Source organism: Rhinolophus ferrumequinum, chromosome 21 (genome assembly GCF_004115265.2).
Source record: "Rhinolophus ferrumequinum isolate MPI-CBG mRhiFer1 chromosome 21, mRhiFer1_v1.p, whole genome shotgun sequence".
NCBI classification, from domain to species: domain Eukaryota; kingdom Metazoa; phylum Chordata; class Mammalia; order Chiroptera; family Rhinolophidae; genus Rhinolophus; species Rhinolophus ferrumequinum.
In genome coordinates this window covers 35,860,941-35,878,485 of record NC_046304.1, presented here as the reverse complement: position 1 = coordinate 35,878,485, position 17,545 = coordinate 35,860,941, and the positions used below count along the sequence as shown (strand labels likewise).

Below are 17,545 nucleotides of genomic sequence, written 5' to 3'. Positions count from 1 at the left end.
AGCTGTTGTGGGCACAGAGTGGTCACCTGCAGTCGCTTTGTAGGAGGGACTGTCTGTAGGTGGCACCGTGTCCTTTCATCTGCCAGGGGTAGATGTTGTCTGGGCTACAGTGGATTTTCAATGGTCTAGATTCGAAATAAGTTGATTTGAATCAAGTTAATTTTTTCCAGTGATGTTTAGGGTCATTTTTGATGAACCAATTCATTGTTTTCAACTTGCAGTAGCAAAACAGGCTCGGAGGTGTGTTTAAATATTCCTGAAAAAAGCATAGCTTTCTATTATGTCTATAACTCCCTGTTTTGTTTTGCTTTCAAATTTAGGGGTGCTTTTTGATTTCTTTATAATTACGTTATAGTTAAATGATGATTTACATGGTTCCAAATTCAAATCTACAAAAGCAGCGTATCCAAAGAAGTTCAGTTTCTAGTTTTCTCTCCTCTACCCTGTTCCCTCTTTCCCCTATAGGGAGCCATTTAAAAATTTTTTTATAGTTTATTCTTCCATTGTCTAGTGTGATTTTTTGGTATTTCAAGAATTTCTGGAAATGAATAGCAGAGCAGGATGCCACGTCCAGGCCCAGGCAGTGTAACGAGGCTGGGTGTTGAGGAGATAACAGTCTAGGGAAACAATGGGACCTGACATGCAGCAGAAACAGGTACCAAAAGCAATGGGACAGTACAGTTGCATTTGGTACCATGTGTCCTCCGGGAAGTGACAGGACCAGGACTGGGGTGAGGTAAGTGAGGCACTCAACACAGATATAAAATTTCAGGAGGCACCAAAAGAAAAACAAAAGCAAAAACAAAAAAAAAACAGGCAATAATCAGGATAAATAATATTTTAATGCAATATGTGTAAAAATCAAAATTAATGCTAAAAATTCCATGATGAATAAAGTATCAAAATTTAAGTAAAGACAGAATCAGACCCTGCTTTACTTGTCTCACCCTAATCCCAGCCCTAACCCCTACTGCAGAGGGCAGTTCAGGGCTGACACTTCTGAAAGAGGAATAGTGAAGTGGAAGAAGGGTATTCCCTGCAGGAGGAACAGAATATGCAGGTATCTCAGAGACATGCAAGCCAAGGCCTTGGCAGCTTGTTACAGCCACTCCTGAGCTCTTGAGTTGTGGCGAGTGACAGGAGGAAAGATTAGGGACAGATTACAAGGACCTTGAACACCTGTGAATAGAGGGGAGCCAATAAACCCTTTAAGGTGATGTGGAGGGTGAAGGTGCTAGAGGGGGATGAGGAACGAGATGCATGTTGCTGGCCCTAACCTGTGGACTGGTTCAATTTGTTTAAAGTTTTGGTGCTTAAAGCAGTCACCTTCGGTCATCTAGAACATTCTCCTGACTCGGAACTCATGCTTTCCTTTCCCCCACATGACTGCGGGAAGAACCACAGGAAGGATCAATCACTGGAACTTATTTAGGAAGCTGCAGAACACCCCTTGAGGTGGAGAGAGAGTGTTCTTGTGGAAACCTGTCCCCCACGTTATACCCTGCGGGTGGTCTCCAGGCAAATCTGATCTTGTGACATATTCACCCCCTCCTCCAATCCTTCCTCAGTTTCCCATTGCCCCTTAGGAGAGAATGACAAATCCTCACCTTGGTTTCCTAGCAGCCATTCCCCCAGCCCCCTCATCCTCTTCACCCTCCAGCTATACGGAACTGCTTTTAATTTCTCAACTGGCCAAGTTCTTCCTGACTCTGAGCCTTTACCCATGTGGGCTCTTTCCTCTGTCTGAAACCTCTTCTCAGCCCCATGGTTCACCCCTCCTTCATGCTCCCTTTGTCTGGTGAGACCCGCCAGTCAGAACGTCATTGTGTTGGACTTTAATTGTCCCTCCACCGCCCACCCCCGCCACCTGTTAACTCCCTGAGGGCACAAACCATGTCAATCCTCAGCACCTGCTCCCACTGGTCAACTCATAGTTGATAGTCAGTAAGTATTTGTTGAACTAATGAACATGAGACTAGGAAAAGTTGGCTTGTTCAGGGCCTTCTAGCATTACATTGCTGTGTGACTTTGAGCAAGTCACCTCCCCTCTCTGTGCTTCAGTTTTCTTGCCTCTGAAATGAAGGGTTGGACTAAACCTCCCTAAAGTCCCACCCAGACCTAGAGTGACAAAGACCATAACAATTCCACTAATCTTGTGCCTTCCCTCCTTTCTTTTGGAAGATGACACCAAGTTGAATCCCTACGCAGGAGAAGATGGTGAGTACAGGGCTGCTTGCCCCCTCTTCATCAGACCCGTTGCCTTTTGGACCCACCCCCAAAGAGGGTGCAGCAGTCACTTTGCCTCTTTGCTTTTGTTCCTAGTGGGGGTGGGGAGAAAAACAGCAGCCTGAGCTTCGCAGAGAGGTCTGCTGGGTGGGAAGGCAGGGGACTTCTGGGCAGCGGCCCCCTATGTGTCTACATCTAGACATGTCCCTTCTCAGTCAGGAACCTCTTGTACTTCTTCTCCAGGCCTCTTTGCTCTTAAATATTCACCAGCCTAAAAGGAGTGAGAGGAGGATGGAAGGGCTGCATGGGTAGGCATGGCGGTGTGGGGGCCTGTGGCCCTCGGCCCCTTGCCCCCATGGGCAAGGGTGAGGGCTGGAGAGCAGCTTCTCTCACATTAACCTTCCTTTGATTCCCAACCTGGGTTGGCAGAGAGTACACAAAAGTTGTCTGCCACAATTTTTATAGGGTGCCAGAAGGTGAGGTCCCCTGCCCCTGGATTACCTGGGAGAGTAATTTCCTCTCTGATGGTTTGAAGTGGCCCCACCTCCCTGCCCTTCTCCCAAAGCTGGCTCAGGCCCTTGCTGCAACCACTGTAAGGGGGAAATAGAAATGCCTTCCAACTCCAGGGCCTGGGAGGTCTGGGGTTCCAGCAGGACAGGAGGGGCTATTAACGCAGCACAGTTTAATCTGGTCTCCTGTGGGAGATGGAGCCGTTACACCTCTGTGGGTAGCGGGTGTGAGTGTGTGTGAGTCGGTGTGGGAGCCAGGTGGGGATGTGGGGGTGTGGGGCAACCGGGCCACGTTCCCCTCGCTCTGTACCAGGTACTCATCACCACAAGCCCTGACCATCATGTCATCAGGGTCACTGTAAGCTGTGGGCTGGCTGATCGCCAGGTCAGGGGAGGCCAGCTTGGGGGCCTGTCACCTCAACGCTCCCACCTATTAGCAGATAGAGGCACTAACCCTGCACTGGCGTGCCCAGGGGTAATTCCTCTCCTGGGTTTCCTCTGCTTGCAGAAAAGTGGGGTTGGGGAGGGCAATGATTTTGGATGCCTGCCACATCCCCTGTTGACTCCCATCCCGTCCACTAGCTATGTAAATAAGGTTAGACATTCCTGTTGTTTATAGGCTCATCTGTCTCTATTGTATTATCTCCACATCCCTTTAGGGTAGGAAGAAGAAGCAAATAGCCGCCCCAGGTAGTATCAGGAAGTTAGGCCTCTTAGTGGCTGGCCCTGACTGTGTCCTTGGGCAAATCACTTGACCTCTCTGTATTTCCATTACCTCAGCCGTACAGGAAGGGTGAGACTGGATGAGCTTCCAGCTGGATAGTCTATGGAAATACTCAGTCTCCTCCTTGGAATCTATTTCAAATGCTTGGGATGTTCTCAGAGAGTGCCTGCTGCTATATTAGCCCTCAGAGGACCTAGCTCATTTCTTTTACTGAACTCCTACAATGGGTTGGCCATTTTTTCTAAAAGCTGAGGACACAGAAATAAATGACACTGTCTACGCCCTCCAAGAGGTCACAGTCTGACAGTGGACAGTGACAGATAAAAATATGGTCATTTTGCTATCATAATACCTGACATTCCCTGAGGTCATCCAAGATACCAGCCATGGTCCTTGGTACTTGATATGAATTCTCTCATTTTAACCCCAGCAGGTGGTTATTATTATCCTTGTTTTACAGATGTGATAACTGAGGCACAAAGAGGTGAAATAATTTGCAAGTTCACACAGCTAGTAAGTGCCAGAGCCTGCATTGGAACCCAGGCAGCCAGATTCCAGTTCCCAAATTCTACCATCACATACCCATTGTGAATTTCTTTAAGAGTGCTTATGTGGCATGAGTAGCAGAGAGGACTTCTTTTATGATTCTTATTAGACATTTGCACAGCTTTAAACGATTTTGGAAAACCACCTGAACCATGCTCGTGATTCCACCCACTGCAGCCCCACCTTTTCATGTATTTGGTAAATAGGCCCGAAGGTTCTGTTGGCTTTCACCTCTGGGACTTTCTCAGAACCCAGGACTCCATGGTCCCCCCTTCTCTGCTCCACTGCAGCTGCCCTGCCCTAACGGTCTCTCCACAGGCCTTCAGAACAACCTGCCCCCTAAGACAAAGGGCCCCCCTGTGCACCTGGGCACCACTGTGGGCATCGTGCTGGCAGTCGTCCTCGTGATGGCCATCATCCTGGCAGGGATCTACATCAGCGGCCACCCCACCTCCAATGCTGCTCTCTTCTTCATCGAGGTCAGTGTAGAATGTGGGCCCAGCCCTGCCGCCTTCTTCTGTATCAGCGTTGTCCCAGCTGTTCAGTACCTGCCTCCCCCATCTCCTTCCTTACCTGCCACCTGCCTGGCTCCACTTCCCACTTAAGGAACCTTCCTCGATCCCATCTTGGCACATCTCAATTTGGCGAAGGCCCTTTTAGTCCCCAGCTTCCAGGGTTCTGCCCCTCAGAACTCCTCCAGCCCTCCTGTCCTGTCTGCTTTTGCTCTCCCACTTGTGAAATCAGAAGAGGCCCCAGGGGGGAAGAAAGAAGACCAAAGGTGCCACACATGCCCATTTAGTGACTGTGCAACCAGCCAGTCGCTAATGATTTATGGTCTCTCATGGCCAAATTTCAGGCCCGGTGCTTATTCAAAGCCATCACGGAGCTGAGGTGTCGGCCACTTTGGCTGCTGTGTGGGTTTTTTTAATTAGAATCGACAAACAATAATAATAATAATAATAATAATAATAATAATAATAATAAAAGTTGCTCTCTCTGGGAACTTTCATGGAGGATGCTACAGTTTTACATATCTCAGAATTCGGAAGAGCCAGCCCAAGGTGCAGCATGGGAAGTGAGGCCCAGTCCCCTTCCCTCTGGGCCCCAGAGCTCATCAGCCCTTACCCCAGCCCTCCGCTTCTCATCGTCTCTCCACATGGCACAGTGGTGGCACCTCTGTGACCACAGTCTCCTCCACAGGGTTCAGGAGCCCACTGACATTGCCCAGAGGTCCAAGTGGTTCCCTCCTCTTTGTTTAGGTACCCCATGTTTCTCGTGAGTCCTAACCAGTCATTCTTAAGTCTGAGCCTACTTAATATCATCTGAGGAACTACAGACCCCCAGCCACAGGGATGCTGAGGGGGCAGATCTAGGCAGGCCCAGGAATCTGCATTTTCATAAGTTCCCCAACTGACTCTGATGTCGTACCTGTACTGTCTGGAGTGTTACCTTGGCATTTCTAGAACCTCCCAGATCATTCTGTATCTCACCCACTTCCACACTTGCCATAGTCTCAGGGCTCTACTCCGTATGTTGCTAAAGCTTTCACCTTGTGTCCTATAGCCCACACACCTCAGCAAGTTTCCCAGTGGCTGAGGGATCACAGCAGGGAGCCCTCTGGAGAGAGGGTCCCTGAACTTCACTCGGCTTTCTATAGGCCCCCACTGCCCTTGAAAAGACTCTTACTGCTCTGCACTGTCCCTGGGGTGGTGGTCCCCGGTGGGTGAGGTCATGCCTGCTGACTCTGGTCTGTGCCCCCACAGCGGAGACCTCATCACTGGCCGACCATTAAGTTCCGCAACCACCCCAACCATTCCACCTACACGGAGGTGGAGCCCTCAGGCCATGAGAAGGAGGGCTTCGTGGAGGCCGAGCAGTGCTGAGAGCGTCTTGGAAGGGTAGGATGGAAGACCCCAGAGGCCCCAATAAAAACGAGTCAAACAAAGCAGAGAAGCGATTTTTCTTATTCTCCTCTGAACATATCCTGGTTGGGAAGATGGGACAGTGGTTTGTGGTGCTAGACCTACAGTTTGGCCATCACACCCCAGATATTGAAGCAGGGGGCAGAAAAGCGACCACACTGAGTTTTTAAGGAACCATGACCTGATTTCATCCTGTTTTCATGCAAGGGGCTTTCAATGGTCTACCCTGTAGCGGCCCCAGAGGCCCCTCCCACCTGAAGATGGCCAGATGCCTGCATAGGACACAAGAGAAGCGAACTCTCGATCGGGGCTGCCACATTCCAGGGTCCATAGACTCAAGAGCTGGTCCTCATGACTATGGATTCGGCACATTCAGCCCCCGCTTCTGGGCTCTGGAAATCTGGAGGAGTTCTCGCCGTCTGTTAAACTAGTACAGCCGCTCTCAGCCCTTCGTCAAGCCACCGAACGGCATTCTATCATCCGAGGAAAGCCAAAGGACAGGAGAGAAAAGAACTTGTGAGGAAAATTGCATCTTTAGGCTTTGCTCCCTCAACTTGCCCTTTCTGCTGAGAACCAGTACTTCTGCTTCAACGTGTGTGCAGCCCGCGTCACGGGCTTTACCCTGGCTGTGCCCAGACTCAGCCTGGCGAGCCACGCGGCGCTCTTTATTCCAACGGCACGTTTGGTATCCATTGCACGAGTATTCACTGACCTCCTGTCAGTGCCAGTAAGTACCTCCAAGGGCAGAGTTTCCCTGATCATGATTTTTCCTCTTCCGAACTGGACTTTGATAGCTATTAGAGAGGAACAGGGTGGTTTATTGAGACATACCCAGCAGGGAACTTCAGTCGGAATCTGCTGAGAAGCTGTCGGTTGGAACAGAGGACTATTGACATGGGAAGGAGGGACTTTCTACGTAAAACCTTGACCTGGAAAGCTGCTTCCATCTCCCAGTTCTGCTGGAAGTTTTTGGGACAGAGAGTTTAGGCTCTCAAACTTAAACCTCGTTTTAAGGGAATTCTGTCTCAGAGAGGAGTCAGGGCTGCCTCTGAAGAGGATTTAAAATGAAAATCCATAACTCATCCTCAGTCAAAGTAAAACGTATCAGCAGTCAATAAATATTAAATCACAGTCTTTCCTTAGTCATGCCCTTTTATGCATATCATCAGGACCCTGCAAAAGAAAGAAGTTAGTCTAAATGTACAGCCTGCTGAAGTGGAGGTAGGGAGTCCACAAGTAACCAGACACATGTAAACACTCCACGGGTGCTTTTCCAGATGCTCCCTGGTTTATCCTCGATGAGGACACCAGTAGTAATCAGAGTAAGAAACGTGCTGGACCTCGGCTATCTATAGATATATTTTATAAACCCGACAAGGAAGAGCTGTGGGGAGGGTCAGAATTGAGGAAGAAAAAATACAATGCAGCAGAGAGAACAGGCTTCTTTTCAAGCTTCGGAGGGACAGGAAGGTGTGTAACAGCTCTCTTAACGAGAGAAGCGCAGCCAGGCACTGAAGTGATCTGGGCTCCCAGCGCTCCTGGCCAGCAGGAGGGCAATTTTTGTTCTTGCCTGACCAGCAAAGCATCTATGAACTTTATGTGTCTAAAATGGCCAGTGGGGCAGCTTTTGTTGTGGCCAATGCAATGCACACCACTAGTTGTCCTACTCCCAAACCCAACGCGCTTCTTCCCAGGGGGAGCTCCGCCAGCCATGCTGGATTCCCAAACGGAAGGAATACCGGGAGTGAAGAAAGGGGCGGTGACGCACTTCGGCCTCTGCCTTAACCGTTGCAGGTGGGGAAAGACTCCGCGGTGCCTCTGCTGGCCTAGTCAAGAAGCCTGGCTGACCCCTGGGATGACAGTGGGGAGGGCAGTGGAGAGGTCTGGCAACAGGTAGCCTGGTTTGTTTACAGCAGAAAGGACTAAAGATGTGTCACTAAGAGAGGCTTCTAGACATTAACAGCCTCGGATTCCTCAAGCCAAAACATGTAGCCCGGTGCTCCCAAGAAACAGAGCCAGGCACTCACAGAGTTAATGCTGGGTCCCATCGATCCTTAGGAACTCTTGTGTTTCTTAGACAGACCCTAGAGTTTTACTCTAAGGTTTACAGCATGTTAGCCCAGTAGCTGGGGAGAGTGACGAGAAAGAGACATCGGGGTCTCATGGTCAGCCCTCCGCATATGGCTGACAGTCCAGGAAGGCAAAGAAGCATCTCAGGTACTGTGCACCCACAGAGAGGGTATAGACTTCCAGGCCCGTCAACCCCACAAGCATATACAGTCTCCAAGGAAAGCAGGTGGTTGACTGTTCCTTTCCCTCCGTGGTGGCTCTGGGCAGCTCACAGGGATCCCACTGGGACAGGAAGCTCTAACCCTGTGCAAGAGGGCTCTGGGGAGCTGTCTGCCTTTTACCCAGAAATAGGTAGGTCTCAGGGAGGCTCAGTTTTACACCAGGACTCTTTAGAGAGCCAACGGAACATGGGAATAAGAAAGGAAATGAGGAGGCTGAGGGTGAGAGGGGCCCTGGATCAGGCTGTGAGCACAACCTCATTCTTCTTTAGTCACTCCTAGATTTTCGGACATGTCCAGTAAGGTCCCAGGGGATTATGATTCTAGACTGTGAGTGCATATGAGACCAGCCCTCAACCCCAGCACCTAGGAATGCCCCAGGTAGCAGATGGGGTTTCCAAGCTTGACTGACTGGCTACCTCCCTCCCGCCATAAATCAATTATTACCTGCTTGGCCCAGCAGGCCCCTGACTCTGGAAACCACTTCTTCAGGTCTCAGCCTACAGCCTGAGGTTGAAAATGTCCTTTTGTCACTATTAGAGGCTCTCAGTGGACCTATGAAAGCAATTTTTAAAATTCAATGTGTTTCACCAGGGATCCCCTGTGTAATGTATTCCTGTGTGTGTGTATATATATATATAGGCATATACATATATGAATACACATGCATGTACACATGTGCATTTTATTGCTAAAAACGTTGGATGAAGCTACAGCTGTGCTCAGCCTGTAGCTCAATTTGTTAAATTAAGACAGTGGCAAAGGCTGCCAGCCAACCACACTATTTGAAAAGCATGGTGTTCACCGCTTGAGCTGATCACTCATCTGGTTGTGGGCAGGGCTAAGACTCTTCTCCAGGCCCTGAAACAAGTAACAAATCAGCAGCTGCACCCAGGCTCCCTGGCCTTGAGAAGAGACACCAGGTAGAGTCACAGATAAAATGCAACCATTTTATCTCTCTCTCTCTCTCCATCCTCACTTCTTCTCCACTCCCCAACAAAAACCTACCTGAATTTACAGCACAATTAGAAGTAGTATGGGGATTGAGGGCATCCTAGCTGTCCTACATGCAATATACTCATGGATTTAGTGTGAATTCTCTGCCTGGATTCTCAGAGTTAATAATAAAAGGTAACATTCTTTTACGACTTCTGCTGTGTGCAAAAAAAAGTGCAAAGGACTTTGAGTGACATTCCGCAAATCACCACATATACCTTAATCTAGATGACTGACACCTTCTGTAAGGACCTTCACAGAGGAGCACAGGAACAGCCTCCATTAATCTGCCCAGCAGGGGTGTTTTCCCAACCTCCTGTCCCACCTCCAGGAGAAACAGCCTGGAAAGAGACCCACCTATTTATTGATTTGGGGTTTGTAAATCCCTAGAAGTAAACTTCATGGGTTTCTAATCTACTATCTAAAGTTACAAAATAAATCTGTACAAATTAATGCTGCCACATTTCTGGAAGCTTTGCATTTGAACCATTTTAGCAGCCTCATTGTGTTTTCATTACTTTGCGTTTTTTGCTCACAAAACATGGTTAAGCAAACCAAAACAAAGAGAGAAAAAATATGAACTCCTCACAGCCAAAATCAGCTATGCCAAATTTCAGGCTCTAAACAAGCCAGTTTATAAATAAACATGCTGTGTTTGCCAAAAATAAGAGGAATGTGTTAGAGAAGGCAATGTAGGCTGGTGGAGAAAGAGTCCAGTTATGCAGGGAGTCAGAAGGTGGGAGCTGTAGCCCCAGCGCTGACCCTGAAGAGCTGTGTGATATGAGCTAAGTCACCCAATGTCTCTGGGCCTCTGTGAAATAAAGCGGTGGGGGAACTAATTAATCTAAGGTGGGAATATACTCCTCTCCTCAGCAAACAGCTTCACCTGTTGTGTTTTGTTGTTGTTTGTTTTATGTTTTGTTTTGAGTTCAGACCAAAGCATCCCTTTCTTTTCCATTATCCTGATAGGGTGATCAACTTGTCTAGTTGGCCTGGGACTTTCCCAGTTCTAGCACTGAGAGTCTGTGTCCCAGGAAACCCAAAATTGCAGAACACTGGGACAATTGGTCCTTGGAGTCTATCCCGACCCCATCGACGAAAGAGATGATGTTAATAATTTCAAGGACTTTAGTGTCTTGGACCTAGCGATTCAAACTGCGGCACAGCTAAGCATCCCTTGGTGGTTAGTTGGAAATGCAGAACTCAGGCCCACCTACCCTAGACCTCCTGAGTCAGAATCTGCATTGAGCAGCTCCCCAGGTGACTCAGGTGAAACACAAGCGTGTTTGAGAAACACGTCTAAGAAACAGTTTTACCCACATGATCACAGCCTGGTGGGGAGGCATCATTCCCCGTTTCCCAGATGAGGAAACTGAGGCTCAGACATGTGGTTTACTTGTTTGTTCATTTGATCCATACTCATTAAGCACCTATAGTATGCCAGGCAGGCACCATTAAGTGACTTGCCCAAAGCCACACAGTAGTAAGAACAGTAGTCGAGACAATCCCCAAACCCAGGTCTTCGATTTCCATCTGCTATTGTTCCCTGTGTATCATGGGGAGGTGCAGAATGACGTGACCACAGTTTAATATGGAAGCAGACTGTAAATTAAACAGAGGCCCCCCCCACACCTGCAGAGAGCCTCAAAGAGATGCACAGTGACAACTTCAGATACACACTGTTGGCTCATGAAACTGTGAGCTTATCCTCTGTTCATTTACACACCCCAAGAGCTTGAAAATGTCCTCATCGCTGGCACCTTCTCATCCCCTTTCCACCACTCCAGTGACCTTCCCACATGAGGATTTGGAAGCAGTCTCCGTAAGGTTTTAGAGAACACCAAGGCCTTGCCTGCGTGCTGTTTATCTTCTTGAATGGAGGACAACTGCTTACTTCATTGGCCACGAGGGGGCTGGAGAGAAGGGAAGTGGGAAGGGAAGAGAGAATCCTTACTTGAATGGCCAAAACGAAAGAGACATTCTTTGGGGGACAGTTTTTCTGATGTTCATAAAACATTTTTGCATTTAGTGCCTAGAGATAGCTAAATCATTTCCACAGTGTCCAACAAAGGTAAAGGCACTGAAAACAGAAACATGATATAGGCCAATAACATTTCATCATACAGTCCCAGTCTTGGGTTAGAACCTTCCCTTCCAGCTTCAGTCTTTCCTCTTCAAAGTTGTTTGATTCTGGCACCACCATCCCGCTGAGAAAAGTCTGGAAATCCTCAAAAAAGAACAGATATGATTTCTCCTCCATTGATCCGCCCTCCAGTCCCTTCAGTTTAGATGCCATTTTGAATTCACAAATATGGCTGGTCTCATAAACTCATATGAGGTGGGTCGAGGGCCCCCTACTTTGACTCCCCTCTGTCAAGGAACAGTACAGTAAATCCAAGAGCCCCTCCTCAAGGCCAAGAAGGCAGCCTGCCCCTGGGCCCACCCTCTTCTTTCTCCAGAGCTGCTGACACTCCTCTTGTTCCTTGAGGCTCTTTTCCCCCAAGCCTTCCATGGACTAAGCAAAATCTTTTCAACTAGACTCACTCTTCCTTTTGCCTCCAGAGACAAGCACTCAGCCTTCTTCACCGGTGTGGGGACAGAGTCCCAGAGAGCAGTTTCCAGTCTCTCGGCCTCACGTGGAAAGGTGCTGGCTCAGTTATTAGATGGCCATCAGCTGTAATCAGATGGCCATCTGCTGTGGCCATCAGCTGTTACCGGTTAGCCATTAGCCACTAATATAACTGCCGTAGCTATGCAAGTGGGGTTGATTGGTTGGTAGGCAGGCAGGCAGGCAGGCAGGCAGGGAGGCAGGCAGGCAGGCAGGCAGAGAAGCGGATGGCGGATTGCGGCTCCTACTTCCTGTGTCTCCAACCCAGCAGCCAGCGAGAACATAGTGGTATGTGACTCCCCTATCTATGGCTGAGTTGGTGTTCCTTTTGGGCCTCCCATATCCTGTGTTCTTGTGCGGGGAGCAGGAACTGAGACCCTGCATGACAACTGGGAAGGAGGAAACAAAACTAACAAAATGACGCCGTAGCAACGCTTACTTACAGAGGCCCTGGTCTGTTTACTTCTGTCCTCTGCGACGATGACGATGGCCGTGGTGGTGGTGGTGGTTCACGTTTACTAAATGCTGACTCTGTTCCAGGCACTATTTTATGAGATTTATTTGTATCATCACTTATGGAGTAGGTGCTATTATCTCTACCTTCCAGAGGCTACTGAGGCGCAGAGCACCAGGGAATTTGCTCAAGGTCACCAGCTGGGTTACTCAGACAAGGGAACTAGAACTCAGCAAAGGGAACTAGGAGTCAACTGGCCTTTGATATGGTTCCTGAGGCCGGGGCTTGCCCACTGTCCTGCCCTCAACATCTGACCAGCCCTCTGTCAAAGTCCGTGGGGATCCCTTTCTAGAGGGCTAGTGCCTACTGACCTGGGGGTCATGCCCATCTGTGGGGCCTCAGAGATTTAAAACTCCCACTTGAAACTGAGGAAATGGTGCTTCTTCCCACCCAGTTCTGCTTCCTGGCTGGAAGTGAGGCTTCCATGGAGGAATGAACCCTGATGAGATGCTCTTTGGGCCACACATCTTAGGGGCTGTTACCCGATGTTTTTTTCCTCATCTAGTGAGCCCAGTCTACACGGAGGGCTCTCTTGTCCAGTCCCCCAACCCCTTAGTTTTAGAGAGGGGAAAACTGATGTCCATGAAGGCCACGGTTGACTTGCCCACACAGAAATCAGGAGAGCCCAAGTTCTCAGGGCCAGCATGTGTGGGTGGAGGGTAAGCACGTGGGCTCTAATGCCATCAGGCCTGAGTCACATGCTGGTGATGCCACACACCACCTCCGTGACCTTACACAAGTTACTCAACATCCCTGCTCCCTTCTGGCATCAGTTAAATGGAAGTGATGAAAATAATAACACCTGCCTCATCAAGCTTGGTGAGGATTAAACATTCCAGTGTCTGGAGCCAAGTCTAGCACTCAGTAAGTGCTCCACAAGTCTTGGCTTCTTTTTTACTTGTTAATTACTGAATCGAAACAACCTATTATTCAGGGTAATAAATGGATTTTCTTGCATTCTCCGCTGCCTTTACGGTTGGACATCGTTTCCACCAGGAGGAGGCGCTCTACTGGGTGACCTGCTCTGCTCAACAGGCAGTTAGCATCTTCTCCTAGAAAGTCTTCCACTCAGGCCAGGATGGGAATAGTCACCAAAGGACATCCCTGGGGCGGGGTGGAGCGGGGTAGGCGGCTCTCATTACTCTGAAGAAAATAGGCACCATAACGACTCATCCCTCTTCAATCTTAGCTTTCTATATTTATCTTTGAAACACTAACTCATTTTCATGTTCTTTAGGGGGGATAAATGGAATATAAAAGGGTAGTGCAGAATTCAGCTTGTAGAAATCAAACCCTGGAAACTTCCCTCAGTTTCCAGATTAATTTTGAAGGAGGGTCTCAGTACCTAAGGCTGTTTTGTAAATACTCGTAGACTAAATGAGGCACTGGGTTTACTTTCCTAGTTCCTTTTAAGCCTAAATTAGATTAATTGTTGTAATTCCTTAAAAAAAAAAATAAAATAAGAAAAACAGCAGGCATTTGGCATATTTATAGAAAAGATGAATGTAGAACAAAGGTGTGCCTCTTAACCCAAACAAACTCTTCTTTTCGTCACCTGAGAAACTCCTCTCACGAATATTTTGATGGAAAGAAAAAAGGTGAAAAGCCTTTGTGCTCTTTCAAAGGTACGTGAGGCCAAGACAAGTCCCCGTGTGGCTCTCATGTGCGTAGGTGGTCTGTGGGTGAACAGGCCCCAGGGAGGGCACGATAAGCCTTCATGCCTGGCTGAAGAGCGAACCTCTAATCCTTAGGGCCATGGAATAACCAGAAATCACAAATTTAGACTCCTCATTTCCCCCCTTGCCTGCGTCCTCTCCTTCATAAGAGAAGGCTGATGTCCCAGCAGCCCCCCGAAGTGGGACAATGGATCATGGGACATGGAAGCATTTCCACTCATGCAAGCCCCCGGGCTGGGTCTGCTGGCTTCTGGTTATTGGGCGAAAAATCACAAATTAACTCTCTGTCCTCAACACCCAAATATATGACTCATAGGCAGGCCACTGCACAAAGGACACAAAATGAAAAAAAAAAAAAAAGAAAACAACGAAGTGCCAGAAGCACTGCGACCATTTCTGGAACAAATCCCTTCCTGGTCCAGTCTTCATAATCCAGATTCTCAGTTTCTGGGGGGAAATCGCTTTCTGCAACATAAACATGGGAGACTAGGAGGCATGGGATCAGTGGCCCAGGTTGGATTAGAAACAAGCACCTAAAGGCTACAAAGGAACTTCTTTCATTTGTTTATGAAGACTTGCCAAAAAGGCCCTTTGAGAAGCAGAAAAGCTCCCACGGGCTTCTCCAGTGTTTCTCCCAGTTCTTCTGCTTGGATTGTATGGTTAAAGAAATATCCATCACTGTGGTTTCTATTATTTCCATCTGAGTTCCTTCCTTTCAGGCAACTGTGCAGATTTGACAACTAGCAATTACAGGAACCTACACGAGTGCAGGTCTCTTGCACCCCTTGTATTTCCTACACCAGAGTAAAACATAGCTCCGCATCAGTTTGGCATACACGGGACTCCCTCTGCCGCCTCTACTCTCACTCATAATAAAAGGATCCCTGTATAGGGCTTTACAGCTTTCAAAACACTTTCACAAGTTCAAATCTCAAAGGCAGAGCAAGCCAAATTCATGCCATGGGCGCCATGGCAACATCCTGCTGCCATCCCTTGCCCAGCCCAGCCCAAGAATGATGCTGAGTTCTATACAAGTAGAACCATACTTGATATATCTTCCTGTGTTTTTTTTAAACTTTTTATTTTTTTAAGTGTGTTTTTCCAGGACCCATTAGCTCCAAGTCAAGTAGTTGTTTCAATCTAGTTGTGGAGGGCGCAGCTCACAGTGGCCCATATAGGGACCGAACCGGCAACCTTGTTGTTCAGAGCACTGTGCTCTAACCAACTGAGCTAACCGGCCACCCCATATTGATAGACCTTCTTAGTTTTCAAAATACTTTCTCTATATACCATGTTTCCCCGAAAATAAGACTTAGCCGGACAATCAGCTCTAATGCGCCTTTTGGAGCAAAAATTAATATAACACCCGGTCTAATATTTTACTATAATATAAGACCGGGTCTTTAATATATAATATAATATAATATAATACAATACAATATAATATAGTATAATTCTGAGTCTTATATTAATTTTTGCTCCAAAAGACACATTAGAGCTGATTGTCTGGCTAGGTCTTATTTTCAGGGAAACACCATAGCATCTCATCTGAGCACCATAGCTCTCCTTTGAGGTTGACAGGGTGGAAACTAGCATCCCATTTTAAGGATAAAGGAAACTGAAGCTCAGAGCACTAAATGGTTTTCCCAGGCCCAACTGCCTCCAACCAGAAGATTACATCAGAGCTTCAATGCCACCCACCATTACCAATATAACAACTCTGTAAACAACTAACGTTTATAAAGTATATTTCATGGTCCAGGCAGTGCTAAGCATCTCACAGGCATTTCAACCAGAAGGTAGGAAGGAAGCCTGTGACCTTCACTTGCTGTTGGATTCCCAAGGATGTCAATCAAAATACACTTCTTGGGTACCTACCCTGGGCCCACCAACACAGTGAGACAAGAAATCATGCGAAACAGAACAATACAACCTAATCCATATTTATGGCCCAAATTGGTAAGCAGATGAAACTCAGAGCTGTGGTTGCTCAAAGGAGAACTAAGACGAAAACTTTAGAACTGCACACGTAGCCACTAGCTACGTGTGACTATGGAGCATTTAGCTGGTCCGAACTGAGATGTGTTATAAGTGTAACATTCACTCTGGATTTTAAAAACTTAATACAAAAATAAGATTGCAAACATATTAATAATTTTATATTGATTACATGTTGAAATTATAATGTTTGGGATATGTTGGGTTAAATTAATTATTTAAGTTAATTTCACATCTTTATTGTTATTTTTTAAATGTAGCTACTAGAAAATTGTAAATTACATATGTGACTCACATTATATTTCAATTGGACAGTGCTGGTTCCGAATAACAATCAGTCATCAACTTGTTTTAGATACCTAACTAAATGCTAAGTACTTTATGTGCATTTCCTTATTTAATACTTGCATTATTTCCATGATTTCATTACTATTACATTTTACAGATGAAGAAGCCATGGTTTAAAGGAAGTGAGTACCATGTCTCCCCGAAAATAAGACCTAACCGGACAATCAGCTCTAATGCATCTTTTGTAGCAAAGTTAATTAAAGACCCAGTCTTATTTTACTATAATATAAGACTGGGTCTTATCTAACATAATATAATGTAAGACCAGGTCTTATATTAATTTTTGCTCTAAAAAACACATTAGAGCTGATTGTCCTACTAGGTCTTATTTTCAGGGAAACACAGTATATAGCTATTAAAAAGGAGAAGTTAAAACTGTATATATTGTGATGAAAAGTGTCTACAATAAATTGTTTTTCTAACAATGATCATCAATTATCAGAAAAATAAAGTATGTTTATATAATTTATTTTAAATGAAGACAATAGGTAACTTACTCATGGCCATCCAACTAACTGTGGAGCCAGGAATGGAACCCTGGGCTTATGACGACTCCAACTTCATGCTCGTAGCCCCATAAGATCCGATAAAGGCAAGAAGGCTTTGGAGGACATAGATGCTAATTCCCACCATGTTAAGTCTTCCCTCTGCAGCATCCCTGGCAGCCAGCCTGCTAGCATCTGCTTGAATACCTCCAATAATGAGGTGTTCATTACCTTCATAGGCAGCATGTCTCATTGTTAGCCATCTGGTTATTAGGATTTTCCTGCATTAAATAAAGAGAAATCTGTCCATCCTAAGTTCTGTCCTTGAATTCTGGATCCTCCAGGGTGGGCTGGCTTACGCTGGTCTCTAAGGAGAGACTTCAGGTGTGGGTCCTGCAAGTTCCTCACTGCTTCATGGGGGAAGGGAGCCCCAATCTGCCCTATACCTCACTTCTTCCACCTCTACCACCAAGCATTTCCTGTGGACTGACCCAGCTAAATCTTGCTTGCTTGGCATACACTGCCTCTCAATGTGGCTGTGGGGCCACAGCTGCAGCAAATGCCTGAACTTCCATTCATGGTAAGGCCTCCCACTGCTGAAAAGATAATTATCTGCCTCCTGCACAGACAGGTTCCCATCTGGTGGGGGCTGACCACTGTCTCTTTAGAAAAGACATCAGAGAAGGCAAGCTCCTGACCTGGCTT

General features: G+C 47.0%; 1 protein-coding gene across 1 annotated transcript in view; it reads left to right on the top strand.

Annotated features, from left to right (window-relative positions):
• Nucleotides 1–7,061, top strand: part of PLXDC1 (plexin domain containing 1) — a 62,236-nt gene extending 55,175 nt beyond the window's left edge. The window contains exons 12-14 of the mRNA XM_033090983.1: nucleotides 2,182–2,217; nucleotides 4,324–4,484; nucleotides 5,769–7,061. Coding sequence (XP_032946874.1) covers nucleotides 2,182–2,217; nucleotides 4,324–4,484; nucleotides 5,769–5,888 — 317 coding nt within the window. The 3' untranslated portion in view covers nucleotides 5,889–7,061. The remainder of the gene's footprint in view (nucleotides 1–2,181; nucleotides 2,218–4,323; nucleotides 4,485–5,768) is intronic.
• Nucleotides 7,062–17,545: the final 10,484 nt, after the last annotated feature.